Here is a 22,472-nt window from a genome sequence, read left to right on the forward strand (position 1 = left end):
CATCATTATAAATAATCTTTGTAAATCATCTTAGCATATCTTCGTTGAAAATATAGTATCATTTTCTCATAATAAGGCCCATGTACACTATTACCCCTGTGCACGAGGGTTGCGGGTCCTGTGACCATGGCACTGAACTGTGGCCACAGCCATGCCCGACCGTCAATTAACTCTTTCTTGGTGCACTCAGCGGTCTAGTTGATGGAATACCACCTTCTGGCATAGCCTCCTTCAGTGGTTTCGCCTCCATCCGAGTATCGGTACCGAACTCTCATCTTATCTTATCTTGGGGCCAAAAATACTCTCCTCCATACATGTGCCCTAATTTCATAAACATTTATCTCATCTCTTGTACTTTTCTTTGTACTTCTTTTGATGCATCTTAGGGCAACATGTAGGAGGGTTTATCATCTTTTTTCTTTCTTATAATCATCATCATTTCTCAGCTTTCTTTTCTTAAAATGGAAACTTTTCCAAATATAAACTTGTTGTGCTTAAAAAGCATTTAAAGAAATATAAACTTTCTAAATAATTCTTTTAGAAATCCTTCATGCATGCAACATATCTCCATGACAGGTAAATAAAATAATCATTTACAGTTTGATACAAGAATATATAAATAGCATGACAAGAATATATAAATAGCATGACATGAAGTAATTTTAGAAGGGGTAGTGAATTTACTTACCTCTAGACTGAAGCTAAAAGTGGTATGAAGGAATCCAGTTGCTCCAATATGACTAACACCACTAGTATATCTTTTGAAACTAATTTCTAAAGTCCGCTATCTCTTGTGTTTTTTCTTTCTTGTAGCGCTTGGTCTCGCCCTTTCTCTCTCTGTTCTGAGTAAACACTCTTAGAAAGAAGAAAGACCGAGTAAAAAGCGGAAGAAAGAATAATATATGCAAGAGATGGGAGAGGAGATGAGTGGTGAAAATTGTGAAGGAGAAGATCTCTATTTATAGGAGAAAATCAAATACTTTTCTACCTTCAATTTACAATTATACCCTCATTTTACTATTTCACCTACCACTTACTATTTCACCTACCACTTACTATTCTACCTACCCTATACTATTCTACCTACTAATCTCCAAATACCATTCATACAATATCATAAATCCTTCAAAAATTAACATCATTGCCTAATATGAATATTAATATAATCATAGCATCAAATTAATATCTCTAAAATAAGACTTTCAAAATCTGAGGTGCTACATATTTACTATCCTATTATTTCACCAATTACCATTCTCTAATTACCACTCTCATAAATTTCCCAAGAATTAAAATCCTTAGCTACAATGGATATTAAAATAACATCATTATCAAAATAATCTATTTAAATAGCTTTGAAAATTCTGGGACACTACACACCTATTGTGTGTGACAAAAATATTATTAGGGTTGTAGAGATTTCAAATTATATCTTTGACATTGTACTGATCAAGCATTTTGCCCCATTTCATGAAGAGATATATTAAAAAAAAAAAAAAAAATTGGTTTGGGATAAGGAAAGAAAAAACAGAAAACAAAAATATTAAGACTTAATGCTGCAGCTTCCAATGAATCATCGAACAGTAAGTCCAATTCAGTCTAGGCCCGATGAGTGACTTTTGGTCGGCTTCATATAGGAAAGATGGATTGAAAAAAGATCCAGACTCGTGGAAATTACACAAAAGTGGAAACAGAAAAAACCGAGAAGAAGGGTACGTTGACTCCGAATATGAACAGATAAACAGTTAGAATACTGAACATATGTTAGAAAACCTAGAAGAAGGCTGCTTAAATCTTGATTTCTATGCATATACTCTAAACCATTAGAAAATCAATGAAAGCCTGTACCCATCTTTTTTTCTACTCTTTCTTGTTCTCCTCCCTCTTAAGAACCTCCCATGCACAAGACACTGTTACTCCAACTCAATCTCTCAGAGACGGTGGCACTCTAGTTTCAGCTGGCGGATCATTTCAATTGGGATTCTTCAGCCCAGGTCATTCCAATACTCGATATCTGGGAATATGGTACACAATATCTTCAGAGACAGTTGCATGGGTAGCCAACAGAGACGCTCCGCTTAACGATCACTCGGGAGTTTTAAATGTAACCGATGATGGAGTTCTTGTGATTCTTAATAGCACCAACGGTATTGTTTGGTCATCTAATACATCAAGAACCGCAAAAAATCCAGTTGACCAGCTCTTGGACAACGGGAATCTTGTTGTGAAAGAAAGAAATGATGATGATCCAGAGAAGTTTTTGTGGCAGAGTTTTAATTATCCTTGTGATACACTCCGGCTGGAAATGAAGCTTGGATGGAACTTAGTAACTGGTCTAGATAGGTTTTTATCATCTTCGAAGAGCCCGGAAGATCCTTCTGTAGGTAAGTATTCTATACGCATAGATCCTCGTGGTTATCCACAGTGGGTTAATATGGAGGGAGATAAAATAAAGGCTAGAGTAGGGTCATGGAATGGCCTTCGTTTTACGGGTCAAGGGTTAAGACCGAATCTAGTATATGAGTATGGATTCGTGTTGAATGAGAAGGAGGTCTATTACGAGTACAAACTCCTAAACACTTCTGTTTTCTCAAGATATGTGCTAAACCCATCAGGGGTTGCGCAACGATTCATATGGATGGATCGGACACACAGTTGGGAGCCTTTCTTTACATGCCAGGCAGATCAGTGCCAAAATTATGGCTTATGCGGTGCTTATGCTACTTGCAATGTCAATATCTCTCCTGTATGTGCTTGCTTGGAAGGATTCTTACCCAAGTCTCCAAAATATTGGGATTCAATAGATTGGTCAAATGGGTGTGTTCGAAGGACTCCTTTGGAATGCAATGACGGAGATGGATTCCTGAAGCACACGGGGGTGAAATTGCTCGACACATCTTCTTCTTGGTACAACAAGAGCATGACCCTTAGGGAATGCGAAAGGATGTGTTTGAAAAACTGCTCCTGCACAGCATATGCTAGTTTAGATGTCAGGGGAGGAGGAAGCGGCTGCTTGCTTTGGTTTGGTAGCCTTGTTGACATAACAAAATTCGATGTGGGTGGGCAAGACCTCTATATAAGGATGGCCACTACTGAACTGGGTACCATTTCACTTTTATTTTTCTCTTTGGATTTTGCTGATTTTTTCACGCCCACGCATCTCATCTGCACCCATTTTCCCGTCTAGAGTATGGGCAAGAGGAGTTATTCTCAGTGTCACCTGACTCTGTTTTGATCTTGCAGAACATCTTGAGAAAAAGAGGCGCTCCAGTGAGAAAAAACAAGTAGCAATTACTATCGCCTCAGCATTGTTAGTCGTGGGAATGACAATAGTTGCACTGGTCTCATACATATGGAAGAAGAAACTAAGAAACCAAGGTAGATTTCTCAACTTTTAACTATGTTAATAATTGATTCGGGTAGATTTATATCTAAGAAATTTAAATAACTAGGTCTTTCACAGAGAACAAATTGGGGGGTAAGTAATTTGCTTCATAAAAGAACTATTCAAGATTTTTGCATGCTCATGCATCTCTTGTTATTTCAGGAATGGAAAAAACACATCAGAGGAAGATTGTGACAATGATGGCAGGAAGGAAGATACAGAGCTACTAATATTTGATCTAGCAACCATAGCTAATGCAACAGATAATTTTTCAAACAACAAGAAACTAGGAGAAGGTGGCTTTGGACCTGTGTACAAGGTAAATGTTAACATAACTAGTTGAGTTGTATTTTATTATTTTTCAAAATATACCGACTATTTGAGTTTCAGGGTACATTGCCAGAAGGGAGAGATATAGTTGTGAAGAGGCTTTCAAAGAATTCTGGGCAAGGCCTGAATGAGTTCAAAAATGAAGTTATTTTGATTGCCAAACTTCAACACCGTAATCTTGTGAAGCTTCTTTGTTGTTGCATTCAAGAAAATGAAAACATGTTAATCTATGAATACATGCCCAACAAAAGCTTGGACTCCTTTATTTTTGGTTTGAACCTTGACCTTGACTAGATTCAAAGCATTCATGTTTAGTCTTATCCTATTTTGTTAATGAAATTGTTTGCTGAGAGTTTAACTAGGTATGTACTAACATGATTGTAAAATTGGGCAGATCAAGCAAAGAGGAAACTACTAGATTGGAGTAAGTGCATCAACATTATTCGTGGTGTTGCTAAAGGGCTTCTCTATCTTCATGAAGACTCTAGGCTGAGAATTATTCATAGAGATCTTAAAGTTAGCAATATCCTTCTAGATAACAAAATGAATCCAAAAATTTCGGACTTTGGCCTAGCTAAATCATTTGGGGGAGATCAAATTGATTATGAAACCAATACGATTATTGGAACATAGTAAGTTGCTTCAACTTCTTTTATAGGTTAAGTTTAGCTGCTTTTAACTTCTTTTTGTTTGCAATGATATTTGGCAGTGGATATATGTCTCCTGAGTATGTGGTGCATGGGCAGTACTCGATAAAATAGGATGTATTTAGCTTTGGAGTTCTAGTATTAGAGATAGTGAGTGGAAAGAAGAACAGGGGATTTTGTCACCAGACCACCACCTTAATCTTCTTGGACATGTAAGTTTAAAGAGTGACAATTCCTAGTAATTTACTTTTTTTTTTTTGGGAAACTTCTTATTAAGAATGCAGTTCCGGACACTACATAGGGTCTTATGATGCCCATATTATTTTGATGTTCTTTTAATAGTCATGGGCCAGTTTGAAGGCATGCAGTCTGACCCACAAAAATTTGGCTTCCATTTCTTTTAGGCATGGAAACTATGGATTGAAGAGAGGCCAATGGAGCTGATCGATGAATTGGCAGGTGACTTGTGCCCTCTATCTAATGTATTACGACACATTCATGTGGGTTTGTTATGTGTGCAAAAAAAACCAATGGATAGACCAAACATGTCGTCTGTGGTTCAAATGTTGAGCAGTGAGAGTTTGCTGCCTAAGCCAAGGTAGCCAGGGTTCTTTACAGATTCACTTGAAGCAGATCCTTCGTCTGTCAAGCATACAACTTGTTCAACAAACAGATTCACCATTTCATTATTGGGAGCACAGTAAATATCATGAAATTGAGAGCAAAAATGGAGATTTCATTTTTATTCTTTTAATGAATTATGTAATAATGGTTTCAGCTTATTTAGCTGAACAAAAAGATAATGGGCCTTTAGCAATGTAATGTTTTTTTTTTTTTTTTTTGGTTCTCTTTCCTTCTTTTTCTCGTTGGATGCATTTTGTTGTTCCTGCTAGCTCTTTATTTGGTTGCTAAGAAAGTTGCAGTTCCGCAGATGAAAACTATGTTTGGTTGCTTACAAAATTTGGGACAAGTGAATGAAACTATAGATTAGTTTTCTGTCTTAAGGGATAATTACCTCGCAGGCTGGCAAGAAGTAGCTGTGTCTAGATAAAGTGTTGCTGGAGCGGATATCACAATAAACAACACCCATTAAGGTGATGTGGGAGACTGGATTTGTTGGTTGAGCTATGAGAGATAGTGAATGAGTGTAGAGAATTGCAAGAACAAGGAAAATTATAGAATCAATGGGAGCTAAATTTGGGAAGTGGGAAGAAGCTTCAACAAAAGCGTCAATAGTGTTAGGTGGTACTCCATGAAGGGCATCCGAAGCATTATTCATATAATGAGCCTGTGAGTAGTTGGTATTAGGACCAACTGTAATGAGAGAGTCAAAATGCTTAATCTATTCACTACAAACAAAGACACGTGAAGAGCCTTTTTGGCAGATTGCTCAATGCTGGAGGGATGAGAGATTATTGCTCTGTAGCAGATTGACAACTAGTGGGGTTCGATTTGGAGGTTCTGTGATTTCTCACGTAGGAGAAAATAAAGTTGAAGGATTGAAGGACCATGCTGTAGTAGAAGATTGGAAGTTCTTTTCTTTTTATATATATCTATGCAGGGAGGCTTGCCTGCTCTTTGACTCATTTTTGTTCCTTCACTTTCTGTTTATGAAAACCCAGATGAAATTGCAAAGTTGATTGAGTGGATATGATATCCAGAATGATTACGATTGCAGATGTTTTTGGACATGCAGCATTGCACTGCATCTCACTTCCTTGATTCTGTGATTTTTTCTTGATTTTCTTTGGTAAGTAAAACAGAGTTTTATGTGACAAACCAATACATGCCCCTTTTAGAATTGTTCAAAGCTTCATTTCTGTTTGAGGCTTTTCAAGTTGGCTTTGTTTTTTGGTAAGTCTTTGACATGGTTTGATCTTGTAAACTTGGTTTGCCTTCTACTGTTAAGAAGCTATACAGAGTTGTATAAGGCTAATTTGGATAGTTTGAGGAATTTTATTTTGTGTGCTTTACAGGATTTGTTAGTTCAAAACGTATCACATTTTGCGAAATAAGAATTTCCTAGTAAAACACCTGATATGTTAGGATACAGAGGGGGGACAACATGAGGCTGCTTGGAAGTTACAAATATATGGTTTTCTAGTTCTATGAACAGTAATTGGTGATGTCTTGGAGGTTCTAGCATTTGCTTTTTACATGGTAATGGATGGTTTCTTTTGACTTGGTTATGGGTGGTTATGTTTATATTCATGCCTCTTGAGTTTGAGTTGGACTTGGATTGTTGTTTATCTTCATTGGTAGCTTCAACATCCTCCTGCAAGTTCAACAAGGAGTAACGCACGTTTAACTTGGAACGTAGTAGTTGAAATCTTGTGGAGACAATAGGCTTGGTTAGCACATTCTCTAATTGATTAGAACTAGGAATAAAACAAACTTTAAGAGATTTATTTGCAACCTTATCACGTACAAAGAGAAAATATATTCTCACATTATTTGTTCTTGCGTTATATATCGGATTAGTAGAGAGATAAGTTGCACCAATGTTGTCACACCATAATTTTGGTGGAGATTGAAAGACCACCCTAAGATCGTGTAATAGATAATATTGTATCTATGAGAGTTCTGCCAACATGTTAGCAAGGCATTGTGATCAGCCTCCGTACTTGAACGTGACACTATAGGTTGTTTGTGAGAGTGCCAATGGATTAAATTTGATCCCAAGAAAATACAATATGCACCTGTAGGTTTGCGATCATCAAGGTAGCTAGCCCAATTTGCATCTGAAAAAGATTCTAACCGAAGAGAAGAACTATCAATGATTAGTAACCCATGTGACACTGTATGTTTGAGATACCTTAGTATACGTTTCACGGCATGCCAATGAAGTTTTGTAGGACGATGCATAAACTAACATACACGATTAATTGAAAATGCCAAATCAAGTCGTGTAAGTGATAAATTCTGTAAGGAGCCAACAGTACTCCAAAAAAGAGATGATCCTCAATTGGATCTCCCTCAAATGTCGTGAGGGTATGAGATGAGGACATAGGTGATGAAATTGGTTTGGCCTCTAACATGTTCGTGCGTTTGAGAAGATCCAAAATATAACGGCGTTGAGTGAGCAATAGTCCGGATATAAGCTGTAAAACTTCGACGCCTAAGAAATAATTGAGTGAGCCAAGGTCCTTGATAACAACGTCATTTTGTAGTTGGTGAAGGAGATCATCAATGGCTGATGGGACTGAAGCTGTGATGATGATGTCGTCGAGATAAATGAGTATGAGCATTGTGAGAGATACAATTTTATATATAAACAGTGAAGGATCAGCCTTGGATGAAGCAAATCCAAAGGTCAAGAGATTACCACTTAGTCTTGAGAACCAAGCACAAGGTATCTGTTTTAAACCACAGAGGGTTTTATCAAGTTTGTAAACATGTGATGGAAAGCCCAAATGAACAAATCCTGGTGGTTAGCTTATAAAAACTTCATCAGATAGCACTCCATTGAGAAAGACATTTTGAATATATATTTGGCACATAGACCAACATGAGAGCACTGTACGGATGGTTTTTATGCTTCACAATTGGACTGATAGTCTCCCCAAAATCAATCCCAGCTTGTTGATGATATCCTTTTGCAACAAGACTCACCTTATGTCATTCAATTAAACCATCCACTTTCCTTTTTAATTTAAACACTCACTTCATCCCACTATATTATTGGCAGCAGATGACGGTACTAGAGTCCAAGTCTTATCTTGCAACAAGGCATTAAATTCGGTTAGCATGACTAGTCTCTATTCTAGAATTTTCATTGTTGATGAGTGATACGTAGGATACCTCAGTCCCATTTGGTCTTGTTGAAACCAGAGGCTAAATGCAAGATTTGTGATCGTAAATGGCGCCTTAGAGGTTGAGGTAGCACTTGAGATGGTTTTTGAAGGTGGGGTTGTAGAACCATCAATGAATTCAACTCCATTATTGCCAATAAGGTAGAGAAGAACGGCGGTCTTGCAAGTAGCATAATTATCCTTTGTGAGCTTAACAAAATTCTGTAGGTTGGAGAGGGTAATGGTGGGCGTGGAGGTGGAGGTGGTGGTTGATAAGGTAAACATTATGTTAGAAGGATCAAAAGTAAGGGACGTTACTCGTGATTGGCTCTGATACCAAATAAGATCACAGACTTCTTGGATTAAACGAGATTTTCTTCCTTACTCATGTACTGGGTTTTCATTAATATATAGGTTTAATTACCTTTTTAGTACTTAGGTTTGCATATTTTAATTTTTTCTTATCTGTGGTTCAAATCCTATCACAAATGGTACTCGACTTATGGGAAAAGACTAACTTAGTAGCTCCGTTAGGTTCTGTCACTCGTGTCATCACATACAAATGCCAAGTGTCCTAAAAATGGCCGAGAATATTGTGAGAAGGTTGTAAGTTTGTTTTAACTAGAAAAAGTTCTTTGAAAAACAAATTTTTAATTTTTTTTTTTTCCTTTTCTAAGGAATCAAGCAGTATGTAAATAATGATTTGATTCTGATGAGAGACAACGAAAATCAACCTCCCCATAACCTCCAGATCCAATACCATTTGCTTCCGAAATTTTTTTGGTGTATTTCTTAAGCTCTTCAAAAGAGAACCGCCTGGCTCCTTCCAATTGGGGAACACTACCACTTCCCATATTCATATCCCCAATTTGCTGCATTTGTGCGACATTATAGCACAAATAAGTCTGTAGAAAATCCACATGATTAACTACAAGGCACTAATTCTAAAATTATGCCTATCTTACCAAAGGGATTATTCTGTTCAGTAGCTCTTTTTGCTCTTTTCTTTTGGTGGAAAGCATATACTCCTGCAATGACTAGTAATAACAGGAGGATAGAACCACCAACTGCTGCTCCTATTATAATGCCACCGCTTACCTTTTTATTTGATCCTGTATGTACCACAATGATGTGTTCGTGTGAGAGAGACAGAGAGAATGCATCATGATAAGATTGAACAAGCATCAAAATGCAATGAGCAAACATCATGACTAATAATTTTCAGTTCACTGTCAAACTCAGAATTACCTGCGTAGTAATCATATGTAGATCCAATAAGAAAATAGAATCCAAACAGACGTGGAGGGCGGAAACTCAAGTTGTTAAGAACATATCTAATCATAGTAATTCCGGTTTTATTGAAACGGTCATCTCCTGATGGGAAAACTTCCAGGCTCAATCCAAGGTAACCAAATGAGTCTATGATGGGATTACTCAGAGAAACTGAATCCACAGGAAGATCATAGGACTTAAAAGTTTGCATGAGTGACTCCTCTACAGCTACATAGTAACTTGAATTTCCCAAGTCTGAGGAAAGAGCTCTGAAGAATAGAGTGCCTTGTATGGATAGGCACATCTGCACTTGGGGCTGGCAATCTGATCCGAACTGCAGGAAACTTGCAAACAGTTGTTTCGTGGCATCGAATTTGTGGAACTTGATTGGGAAGAATTGCAGTAACTCTGTCTTTTGATCTGTCTTCTCACAAGTTGGATTACCCTCAAGTCTGCAAAATGTTTCAGATAAATGCAGGTAATCAAAAAGCTTACAGTTCTTTAACATTGTCACAAAGAAGAAATGATCAAGATAATTGTAGGGCTTACAACATTGTGATGTTGTTTCCTCCAGTTATTGGATTAAAGTTGGTGATAGAATTGTTCTGTAAATCGATGCTTTGCAATAGGTTGCTATATGTTGTACCAATATTCAGGGTGCCATTGAGATGGTTGTTGCTCAGTTCCCTGTTCCACATATCAGACAATCGAGTCTCAACAACAATAAAATTGAATGGTGGTGATACTTGAGATTAAGCTGATACTCACGCTGTCTGTAGATTGGGAAGGCTGAACAGGTTAGCAGGAATTGGTCCTTCAAGTTGTGTGTGTTCCATCATTCTGCCATACAAGGTCAGTATGTTTATGAATACTTGACACTTTCAAACTCCTTTTTGCTTGACCAAATTATTAATTGCATTCACACACACACAAACAAACATAGAGTATGGAGGAGGGCTGAGTAAAGCATACAATGTTGTCAAAGACTGTAAGGAAGAAAGCCAAGGAGGAACCTCAGAAATATCAAAACTGTTATTGCCCATATCCCTGCAAATTACGTTTCACTCCAAGAATGAAATTGATAACAAAAATAGTAAACATAGTTATCAAAACAGATTTGTGTCTGTGAAATTCAGTCAGTATAACTATTACTACTTACACATAGTTCAGCAGGTTCATGCCAGTAAGGTTGGGCATGGGGCCAGTCAGGCTGTTGTTGGACATGGCCTTGCAAACAGATAACAATAAGCCTATCTTACTAAGTGAAAAAACTTCTCAGCTACAAGTTTAAAGCTTTAATTGGTATGTTTATCTTGTCTGCTTACAGCTCATGAAGATTTGCAAGATTACTGATACTTGAAGGCACAGACTCACTTAGTGAATTTCTATCCAAGCGTCTATATATAACTGACAGTGTTCGTATAACTATTTAGATATTGAAACAAAAAGTCCCATTCCTCAATTTTCATACTGAAGACATTTACTCTGGTTTTCTCAGCAACTTAAGCTATAATTACAAGTTCTTGAAAATGGACAGTTTAATAAAGCTTACACTCGTATGGCATTCATATTTGAGCTGAAACGTTGAGGCAGAATTGTGCCCGACAGCTGGTTCTTTCCAAGATGACTGTTTACATAATGAAGGAAGCTTAGATGGTTCTTAATTACAGAAAACAAAATGGTGGTGCAAAAAAGAATTGATCAGCTTGAAATCATGACGAAAGTTGGACAGCCAAGAAACAGCCTACTGTGTCTCATTCCAGTACGGAGTCTGAATACAAGGCCTTAGCCAATGCCACTGCAGAGTTGATTTGGATTCAATCATTGCTCAAAGAACTTGGGGTCTTTCTCTCGCGAACACCTATTATCTATTGTGATAATATTGGTGCCACCTATTTAACTTCAAATCCTGCCTATCATGCCCACACAAAACACATTGAAATTGATTATCATTTTGTGCGGGATCGGGTAGCTAAAAGGACTCTCCTTGTTAAATTTCTCTCTAGCAAAGATCAATTGGCCGACCTTCTTACTAAGCCTCTGGTCTCTGCTCGTTTTGCTCACCTTTGTACCAATCTTAACTTGTTCTCATCCATTAGGATTGAGGGGGAGTATTGAATTGAATTCTTTAGCTACACGAAAGGTCAAAGCTCCAGCTCAAGTTACACCACCATACAGGGTCAGGTCTACAGACACCATGCCAACTCAAATCACCATACCTCCTCTTCTCTAAGTTTCTTCTTGTTTTTTTTGGGTTCTTGTAGGCTATGTTTGGCAACAGACCGGGCGGCACTGTTCCAGCTACAATGCCAGCAGCAAAAATTGACTTTCTGCTTAAATTTTTTTTTTTTTTTAAAGCAAAATATTAAGAAAAAAAAAGAAAAAAAAAAAAGAAGAAAAAATGAGGAGAAATGGTGGCCCAAATTAACTTCTGGCCGATCCGGGGTGACCACCCTTTATGGCAGGGGTGGTCCGCCACTCCTCTCTGCTGAAAAAAAAAAAAAAAAAAGAGGGATCAGGTGCATTTGGGGGTGGCCGGACCACCCCAAGGGGCTGGGGAAGGGGTGGCTGGAACCACCCCTTTCTCCTCATTTTTTCTTTTTCTTTTTTTTTTTCTTTTCTTTTAATATTTTGCTTAAAAAAAAAATTAAGCAAAAAGTCAATTTTTGTTGTTGGCACTATACCTGGAACAGTGCCATTCCAGCTACAGTATCGGCCCGGCCTGTTGCCAAACATAGCCGTAAGAAACTCTTTTATTGTTTGTAATTTTATATTCATTGTAGTTCGTACATACTTTATGATAAATAGAACAGAGGACCAAGTCCTCTTGCGGCAATTACAAACATATCACATTGTCTCTATTTTGAGGAAAAGACTTTTCAATCTTTGGGCACCATCACTGACATGTTGGGCTTTCAAGTCATCACATAACTTACAAAAAGAAAAAAAGAAAAAGTCATCACATAGGCCCCGTTTGCAAGTAACGTGATAGGACTTCAATGTAGTAGAAAATCAACGGAGGCATTTATTGACACTCCTGAATTCAAATTTGTTGAAAAGGGGAATGTCCCAAAGAAGACACACCTTAATGCGCTCTGCTCAAGTCTTGACTTGTTTGGATATACCACACCACATACATATATTACTTTCTCCGAGTAAGAAAAGATAAACCATTTGAAAATCAATGGGAGCCATCACCCATCTTTTCGTCTACTCTGTCTTCTTCTCTCTGTTTAGAATCTCCATTACACAAGACTCTATTACTCCAACTCAGTCAATCAGAGACGGTGGCACTACTTTAGTTTCAGCTGGCCGATCATTTCAATTGGGATTCTTCAGCCCAGGTAATTCCAAAAGCCGATATGTGGGAATTTGGTACACAATATCTTCGGAGAAAGTTGTATGGGTAGCCAACAGAGAGGCTCCGCTTAGCGATCACTCGGGAGTATTAAAGCTCGCTGATGATGGAGTTCTTGTGCTTCTTAATAGCACCAACGGAACTGTTTGGTCATCTAATACATCAAAAACTGCAGAAAATTCAGTTGCACAGCTCTTGGACACCGGAAATCTTGTTGTCAAAGATAGAAACGATGATGACCCAGAGAAGTTTTTGTGGCAGAGTTTTGATTATCCTTGTGACACATTTCTACCGGAAATGAAGCTTGGATGGAACTTAGTAACTGGTCTAGAAATGTATTTATCATCTTGGAAGAGCACGGATGATCCTGCTCAAGGTGTGTTTTCATTACGGGTAGATCGTCGAGGATATCCACAATCTGTTGCTACGGAGGGATCTAAAATAAAGGCTAGAAGAGGATCATGGAATGGCGTTCATCTTACGGGTCGTGGGTTAAGATCGGATCCACTATTGAAGTATAAATTTGTGTTTAATGAGAAGGAGGTCTCTTTCGAGTACAAAATCCTTAACACTTCTGTTTTCTATAGATATGTGTTAAACCCATCAGGCGTTGCGCAGCGATTCGGATGGATGGATCGGACACAGAGTTGGGAGCTTGTCTCTACATTCCCGGCAGATCGGTGCGACAATTATGCCTTATGTGGCGCATATGCTACCTGCAATATCAATAAGTCTCCTGTATGTGCATGCTTGGAAGGATTCTTTCCCAAGTCTCCAAAAGATTGGGATTCAGTGGATTGGTCAGATGGGTGTGTTCGAAGGACTCCCTTGGAATGCAATGACGGAGATGGATTCCTGAAGCGTACGGGGTTGAAATTGCCGGACACATCTTCTTGCTGGTATAACAAGAGCATGAGCCTCAAGGAATGCGAAGGAATGTGTTTGAAGAACTGCTCCTGCACAGCATATGCAAATTTAGATGTCAGGGGAGGAGGAAGCGGCTGCCTGCTTTGGTTTAATGATAGCCTTGTTGACATAAGAGAAGTAGGTCAGACTGGGCAAGACCTCTATATAAGGATGGCCGCTACTGAACTGGCCGGTACGTACCATTTCTCTTTTATTTTTCTCATGGATTTTGCTGAGATTGTACTTTTACTTTTATTTTTTACTTTTTTATTTTTATTATACATAGGACATATGGAAAACCATATCCGTTGGTTTTTAATTGGCGAAAGTAGCTTATTATATGATTGTTTATTTTATGAGGCTAAATGAAACGTTATAATATTAATTAAATAATGAAATTTATCTTTTTTCAAAAAAGTTCAAATTTTTGGATAAGTACTGATTTAAGGTGGTATAAGAGCGAGTTAATGAATTGAAACCATAATTCTAGAATTTATCACATTTCAATAAATATTTTAGGTGTTGGGCCTTATTTATTGAGGAGGTTTTGAATGTTAGAATAATCATAAAATGATTAAGTTCACTTTTGAAAAACCTAAAATACGACTCAAAATGATACCAATTCAAATGTCTAGGTGTTTCACAAAGATTATGCGGAATAAGATCTAACCTAACAGTTAATATTCAACCAAATACAGATATGTAATGAACATTCAAGAACACAGATATTTGGTTACAAAGAGGAAACCATTTAAAGAAGTTTCTAAATGTAAAACCTCTCTGGGGTTGCCAAACCTAGGAAATCAATCCACTATAAGAAGAATAAGGAATACAAGAAGGATTACAAAACCTTTGCAATTGACACTTCCTTGCACACGACAAGCGACCAACTTGACTTCTACCGCAGTAGCCCTTTCTAGAACATCTGGCACAATTCTTCTATATGATTTCCTTTTACCGAAACTTTGATAGACTTCTCAACCGTAGATTTATCAAATGAATAACTAAAACTCTAAGAGATTCAATTTAACGTTCGCCACATATGATGTCTCTTAGCATAGCCTCCGACGAACTCTCTGGGGGTGAAAATTCATACCTCTCCCTTTTATAAAGATGTATATATACACTCGACAAAACCCTAGACCTAACCCACTTAAAATCACGTTTTTGGGCCTAAAACTTACAGGGTGTCCAGACTGGTTAATGGGCTGTTTGGACAGGGCCTTACAGAGCAAAAATAAGGTTTATGGAAATGCGGTCCGGACCCGGGGAAGGCCTGTCCAGACAGGGCATGCAATGGGTGAAACAACATTTTGGAAATGCTGTCCAGCCTTGATCAACAGCTCCGATTGATGGGCGTTTGTGGTCCGATTGAGCTGAAATTTTGCAGGGACGTTCATAACACATGAATCTACATTATGAACGGTGGAGATTGGATTATGATAATTCTATATTAGTGTTTGAGCCCGTGAACAGTAGCTTCTGCATTTTGGAACTGAATTAAGCCAACACAAGAACTAACAACTTTCTTATCAGCTAAGGTCTTAACTTCGAATTGTCTCTCCCTAATTTACCTCTCATTTCAATTGAATATTCCACGAACTAATGATTATATTTATTATTTTTCTCTAGCTTCAATTTTTTGGGACAAGTGATAATTTAAATGGGTATAAACAACATTGATAGACATTGTATGATACCTCTAAAAGCTCGCTTAATAAGCTGATCGTACAACCACAACCTAGACAAATTGTAATGCCATTGAAACTTGGAAGTGGTGGTGCTGAGATCAACTGCTTCATCCACCTCATCTGCACCCATTTCCCTGTCTAGACTATGTGCAAGATGAGTTAGTCTCAAAGTCACCTTACTTTGTTTTGGTGTTTCAGATTATCTTGAGAAAAAGACGCGCTCTAGCAAGAAGAAACTAGTGGCAATTATAGCCGGCTCAACATTATTAGTCGTGGGAATGACAATAGTTGCGCTGGTCTCATATATATGGAAAAAGAAACTCAGAAACCAAGGTAGAGATTTCTTAAAATTTGACAATGATAATAATTTGATTCATTATGGTGGAGAACAGATTGGGGGGTAAGTATTTTTCTTTGGATAAAAGAATTATCCAAAATTTTTTCATGCCCATGCATCTCTTGTAGGAACGACAAAAAGAAGTCGGAGGAAGGATTATGACAATGAAGGTGGGAAGGAAGATATGGAGTTACCGATATTTGATTTAGCAATCATTGCTAATGCAACAGATAATTTTTCAAATAACAACAAGCTCGGAGAAGGTGGATTTGGACCTGTGTACAAGGTAAATAACAATATAGCTAGGAAAACTATATTTTTTATTTTCAAAATTATATCAACTCCTTCTTTCAGGGTATCCTACCAGGGATCAGAGATATAGCTGTGAAGAGGCTTTCAAAGAATTCTAGACAAGGGTTGAACGAGTTCAAAAATGAAATTATTTTCATTGCCAAACTTCAACATCGTAATCTTGTGAAGCTTCTTGGTTGTTGCATTCAAGAAAATGAAAATATGTTAATCTATGAATACATGCCCAACAAAAGCTTGGACTCCTTTATTTTCGGTTTGAACCTTGACCTTGACTTGATTCAAAGCTTTCATGTTTAGTCTTATCCTCTTTTATTAATGAAATTGTTTTCTAAGAATGTAGCCAAGTATTTGCTAACATGAATATGAAATTAGACAGATCAAGCAAACAGTAAAGTACGAGATTGGCATAAACGTATCAACATTATCCGTGGTATTGCTAAAGGGCTTCTCTATCTTCATGAAGACTCTAGACTGAGAATTATCCACAGAGATCTAAAAGCTAGTAATATCCTTTTAGATAACAACATGAATCCAAAAATTTCGGACTTTGGCTTGGCTAAATCATTTGGGGGAGATCAAGCTGACTCTAAGACCAATAGAATTATTGGAACATAGTAAGTATGCTTAAACTCATTTAATAGGTTAAGTTTAGTTGTTTTTTAACTTAGTTTTTCTTTGCAATTGTATTTTGCAGTGGTTATATGTCTCCAGAGTATATGGTGCATGGACGGTACTCGGTAAAATCTGATGTGTTTAGCTTTGGAGTTTTAGTATTAGAGATATTGAGTGGAAAGAAGAATAGAGGATTTCGTCATCCAGACCACCACCATAATCTTATTGGACATGTAAGTATTAACAATGCAGTTATTGACAGTACAGAGGATCACATGATGCCCCAATTATTCTGATGCTCTTTTAATAGTCAAGAGCCAATTTGAAGGGAGTCCGACTAACAAAAATTTTGTTTTCATTTCTTTCAGACATGGAAACTATGGATTGAAGACAGACCAATGGAACTTATCGATGAATTGGTAGATAACATGTGCACTCTATCAAGTGTATTGCGAAACATTCATGTGGGTTTGTTATGTGTGCAGCGAAGACCAGAAGATAGACCAAACATGTCGTCTGTTGTTCAAATGTTGAGTAGTGAAAATTTATTGCCTAAGCCGAAACAACCGGGTTTCTTTTCAGATTCACCTGAAGCAGATTCTTCATCTAGCAAGCATGAAACTTGTTCAGCTAACACAATCACCAATACAGTGTTTGAAGCCCGATAAAGTATGTCACTTGAGAGTAAAAGCTGAGTTTTTATTTATAGGAATTTATGTAATCTTGATTTCAGCAAAGTTAGCTAAACAAAAAAGGTCTGGAAGCTGCTACTCTTTAGGACAGAAGGGTCAAAAAGATAAAGAGCTTTGGCTTAGTGCAAGGCCGACCCTACTATATTCATGCTATTTATTCATATAGTGAATTAGTCTTTACACATTGGACTAGTATCATGTGTTTTAGAGCGTGTTCTTTTTTGAATAATTTTAGAATCAATTCCTTTTACAATGGATACTATAAATTTATATCTAATTTTCCACCCGAAATTGGAAGTTTACGCCAAAATGTGCTCTCCAGAAACCTCTTGGCTTTCTTTTACCGACTGATGCCGTGTCTTCTACAAGTCTTCCTAGTATTCAATTAAAAACTCAGTAGCCACTTTACCCATTCCAATGCTCTATCTTCTTTATATGGTGTCCATGCTTGGAAGAAATTAGACCATTTTGTAAGGAGTTTAGGGAGAAAAGAGAATATATAAGAAACCCCAAGAGATTGCTTGAGAAGTGACTGAGAACCATTTCTCATAAGCGGAAGTTGTTGTTTTGAATCTCCCCCTCTCCATCCCTTCGGGCTGAACCATGTCTCATATATCAGAATCCTTTTTTCTTTTTGAATGCAACATCCTAAAAGCTTTTCAAGGTTTCTCTGCTGAAGTTTGGCAATGCTAAAAACTTTATTCTTGAACTCTTGGAAGCCTCTTAACAGCTATTTCTTGCCCCTCTTCTGAAATGCCCTGAATATCATGCTCTGTATCAATCACAAATGCTCAGAGGAATAAGGGATGACATGCATTCATACTTATAAATGGCTGAAGGTGTTCTGTATGTTGAAAAGACTCATCCCTCCACCTAGATGACTTTATAAACAACAAAATCAACTATAGTTGTGCAGGTATTACTTTCATATTTCAGCAACAAAAAAAAAAAAAAAAAAACTGATCCCTCTTGGTTAATTATTAATATATGTACATGCAAGGTGTCAGTTTCTCCTAAATTTCCAAATAATGGTGGCTCTATATCTTCATTCTTGCTTCCATTGGTGAAACCTTGTTCTGGAGCACATTTGAACTAAACAAGGAACGCATTATCCTTATGAAGATTGAAGGAATACATGTTTCTAAGAATATTGATCGAAGTGTTAAGCCATCCATGGATGACGTCAAAAGGTGAATTCTGCCATTCAACGTGTAACAAAGTGATACTCACTGATATGCCACTTCTCCCAACAATCAACATCCTCTTAACCCATCCATGGATGAGTACTTTATAATTAAGGTCAGTTTCTCCTAAATTTTGTTAAACAAGAAGGCTTTCACTCGATACAATACATTGATATCTCTAGGGATTATATATATACGCAGCATATACGTTGATTTACAAGGAGAGTATAAATTGTCATTTATACAAGAATCAATTATATGCAATCTTTTTCTTTGAGTAGCAGTAGATGTGGTCTTTACGTTTTCCATTGCTAGCGACTATTGCGTTTGTTGAATGGTGTTGCCTTGTGTGAATGGACAGAATTCAAATGCATGCTTTGTAAGGAAAGAATTCCACTAATTCGTAATTCACCAAATCACGTTTGGTTGACTTCTTGGTCTACATGTTTTATGTAAATTTAACCGTTTTAAAAAAAACTGTTTCTTTGAAAATATTTTTCTTTTGACTTGTACAGAAAAAGAGACAGTGCAAAAAACGACCAGCAACTTCTTGCAACCTCTGGCTGTGGTCTGACAGCTTCTAACGTTGGTCTAGCGGACTCTAGCGATTTGAGAAGAGAATCTCAAACTTGAAAAATATTTTCTTTCATTTATTTTTCTCTTAGTTTTCATAGTTTTCATTATGAAATACTTAAATGTTGAATTTTCTTTTGTTTTGGGAATAGTTGTTAATATTGTATTGTTTGGTTTTGCAAATTGCAATTCACCATACCTAGTACGGTGCATCAGGTCGAGTTGTGGGTAACTGGCAGATGAGGGTGATTAAGTATTGATGGTAAGTTTTTTTTTGCCTTGCTGACGTGGCGGTTGAAGGTGAAGTGGAATTCACGTGGCAATAATAAATAACATGTCACCTTCAATATGGCATTTTGGTGGGATTGGTCATTTTATTATTTTTGCTGATGGGTGAATTGACAGACTGAAGTTGGGAACAACTAGTTACTGTCATTTTTAGGAAACTTGCTATTGCCATTATCAAATTTTAATAGTTGATTTATTGAATTAGTAAGAAAATATAGGTCAAATATAATGAACTTATTAACTCCTAACATAATATCTTTATAAAGTTTTGGACCACTTTTTATACATTGTGAAGCTATCATTGTAATTGGATGAACCAAATTTATTTATTTATTTTATTTTATAAAAAAAAAAAAGGACTAAAGATTTAGAGAGTTTTTTTTTATTATATAAAAGAAAAAATTTATTTTTTAATTCTTAAAAAAGTTTTGTGTTTGAATTATTCTTATTAATATTTTTGTTATGGGGACAAACTTATGCAAGACTTTTGTTAGGGTTTGTTCTCTCTAGCGGTCTAAAAGAGGAGTGGGAAATGAGATGCCATACCCCCCTCCCTTCTACTCCATTCTTCCTTTCTCTCCTCCCCTTCTCACCTCTTTGGAGGTCTTTCTTTCCGCTGCTTTTGAGGCACTACTTTCCCTCACCATAGTCAACACCGATTTTTTACTATCTCTATTGTGTCTCTCACTACATCTGTCAAGGTTCTCAGTACAAAATTTTTCAAAGATAGATTTACTTTCCTACACTTGACCCAGCATGACAAGCGCTTGTCATGCTTGAAATTTCGAAGATAGATTTACTTTCCTCTAGCGCTACTCCATTAGTTAGTTGCTTGTGTTTTAGGTTAAACCGTGCGTATAAGTACATGATTGACCGATGAGGAGAAGTTTTCAGGCATATAAAAAAATTGTCACTTTGGTAGAAGAAGTAAAGGAAATTGCGTTTGAAAATGCACTTGTAGCAGAGACGAAAAAGCTTAAAAATTAATGATGGGGCAGAATCTAGAGTCACTTATTGTGTGTGTCAGAGATATTGTTTGTGTTCTAGAGATTTCAAATTGTATCTTTGACATTGTACTGATCGAGCATTTAGCCCCATTTCATGAAGAGATATATTAAAAAAAAAAAAAAATTGGTTTGGGATAAGGAAAGAAAAAACAGAAAACAAAAATATTAAGACTTAATACTGCAGCTTCCAATGAATCGTCGAACAGTAATTTCAATTCAGTCTAGGCCCGATGAGTGACTTTTAGTCGGCTTCATATAGGAAAGATGGATTGAAAAAGATCCAGACTCGTGGAAATTACACAAAAGTGGAAAAAGAAAAAACCGAGAAGAAGGGTACGTAGACTCGAATACGAACAGATAAACAGTTAGAATACTGAACATATGTTAGAAAACCGAGAAGAAGGCTGCTTAAATCTTGATTTCTATGCATATACTCTAAACCATTAGAAAATCAATGAAAGCCTTTGCCCATCTTTTTTTCTACTCTTTCTTGTTCTCCTCCCTCTTAAGAACCTCCCCTGCACAAGACACTGTTATTCCAACTCAATCTCTTAGAGACGGTGGCACTCTAGTTTCAGCTGGTGGATCATTTCAATTGGGATTCTTCAGCCCAGGTCATTCCAATACTCGATATTTGGGAATATGGTACACAGTATCTTCAGAGACAGTTGCATGGGTAGCCAACAGAGACGCTCCGCTTAACAATCACTCTGGAGTTTTAAATGTCACCGATGATGGAGTTCTTGTGATTCTTAATAGCACCAACGGTATTGTTTGGTCATCTAATACATCAAGAACCGCAGAAAATCCAGTTGCACAGCTCTTGGACAACGGGAATCTTGTTGTGAAAGAAAGAAATGATGATGATCCAGAGAAGTTTTTGTGGCAGAGTTTTGATTATCCTTGTGATACACTCCTGCCGGAAATGAAGCTTGGATGGAACTTCGTAACTGGTCTAGATAGGTTTTTATCATCTTCGAAGAGCCCGGGAGATCCTTCTGCAGGTGAGTATTCTATACGCATAGATCCTCGTGGTTATCCACAGTGGGTTAAAATGGAGTGTGATCAAATAAAGGCTAGAGCTGGGTCATGGAATGGCCTTCGTTTTATGGGTCAAGGGTTAAGACCGAATCTAGTATATGAGTATGGATTCGTGTTGAATGAGAAGGAGGTCTATTACGAGTACAAACTCCTAAACACTTATGTTTTCTCAAGATATGTGCTAAACCCATCAGGGGTTGCGCAACGGTTCATATGGATGGATCGGAAACAGAGTTGGGAGCCTTTCTTTACATGCCAGGCAGATCAGTGCCAAAATTATGGCTTATGCGGTGCTTATGCTACCTGCAATGTCAATATCTCTCCTGTATGTGCTTGCTTAGAAGGATTCTTACCCAAGTCTCCAAAATATTGGGATTCAGTAGATTGGTCAGATGGGTGTGTTCAAAGGACTCCTTTGGAATGCAATGACGGAGATGGATTCCTGAAGCACACGGGGGTGAAATTGCCCGACACATCTTCTTCCTGGTACAACAAGAGCATGATCCTTAGGGAATGCGAAGGGATGTGTTTGAAAAACTGCTCCTGCACAGCATATGCTAGTTTAGATGTCAGGGGAGGAGGAAGCGGCTGCTTGCTTTGGTTTGGTAGCCTTGTTGACATAACAAAATTCGATGTGGGTGGGCAAGACCTCTATATAAGGATGGCCACTACTGAACTGGGTACCATTTCAATTTTATTTTTCTCTTTGGATTTTGCTGATTTTTTCACGCCCACGCATCTCATCTGCACCCATTTCCCCGTCTAGAGTAGGGGCAAGAGGAGTTATTCTCAGTGTCACCTGACTCTGTTTTGATCCTGCAGAACATCTTGAGAAAAAGAGGCGCTCCAGTGAGAAGAAACAAGTAGCAATTACTGTCGCCTCAGCATTGTTAGTCGTGGGAATGGCAATAGTTGCACTGGTCTCATACATATGGAAGAGGAAACTAAGAAACCAAGGTAGATTTCTCAACATTTAACTATGTTAATAATTGATTCGGGTAGATTTATATCTAAGAAATTTTAAATAACTAGGTCTTTCACAGAGA

At 37.4% G+C, this 22,472-nt stretch overlaps 1 protein-coding gene and 2 pseudogenes across 1 annotated transcript in view; 2 read left to right on the top strand and 1 right to left on the bottom strand.

The window, feature by feature from the left end:
• The first annotated feature begins 1,834 nt into the window (after window positions 1-1,834).
• On the top strand, window positions 1,835-5,066 carry LOC132174516 (G-type lectin S-receptor-like serine/threonine-protein kinase At4g27290; annotated as a pseudogene).
• A 3,767-nt stretch (window positions 5,067-8,833) lies between these two features.
• Window positions 8,834-12,161, bottom strand: LOC132174517 (leucine-rich repeat receptor protein kinase HPCA1-like; annotated as a pseudogene).
• A 448-nt stretch (window positions 12,162-12,609) lies between these two features.
• Window positions 12,610-22,472, top strand: part of LOC132174518 (G-type lectin S-receptor-like serine/threonine-protein kinase At4g27290) — a 10,511-nt gene continuing 648 nt past the window's right edge. The window contains exons 1-11 of the mRNA XM_059586160.1: window positions 12,610-13,886; window positions 15,607-15,713; window positions 15,846-16,003; window positions 16,072-16,282; window positions 16,406-16,643; window positions 16,724-16,874; window positions 17,010-17,306; window positions 18,456-18,523; window positions 20,896-21,267; window positions 21,349-22,106; window positions 22,249-22,346. Coding sequence (XP_059442143.1) covers window positions 12,610-13,886; window positions 15,607-15,713; window positions 15,846-16,003; window positions 16,072-16,282; window positions 16,406-16,643; window positions 16,724-16,874; window positions 17,010-17,306; window positions 18,456-18,523; window positions 20,896-21,267; window positions 21,349-22,106; window positions 22,249-22,346 — 3,735 coding nt within the window. The remainder of the gene's footprint in view (window positions 13,887-15,606; window positions 15,714-15,845; window positions 16,004-16,071; window positions 16,283-16,405; window positions 16,644-16,723; window positions 16,875-17,009; window positions 17,307-18,455; window positions 18,524-20,895; window positions 21,268-21,348; window positions 22,107-22,248; window positions 22,347-22,472) is intronic.

Source organism: Corylus avellana, chromosome ca3, assembly GCF_901000735.1.
Source record: "Corylus avellana chromosome ca3, CavTom2PMs-1.0".
Taxonomy (NCBI): domain Eukaryota; kingdom Viridiplantae; phylum Streptophyta; class Magnoliopsida; order Fagales; family Betulaceae; genus Corylus; species Corylus avellana.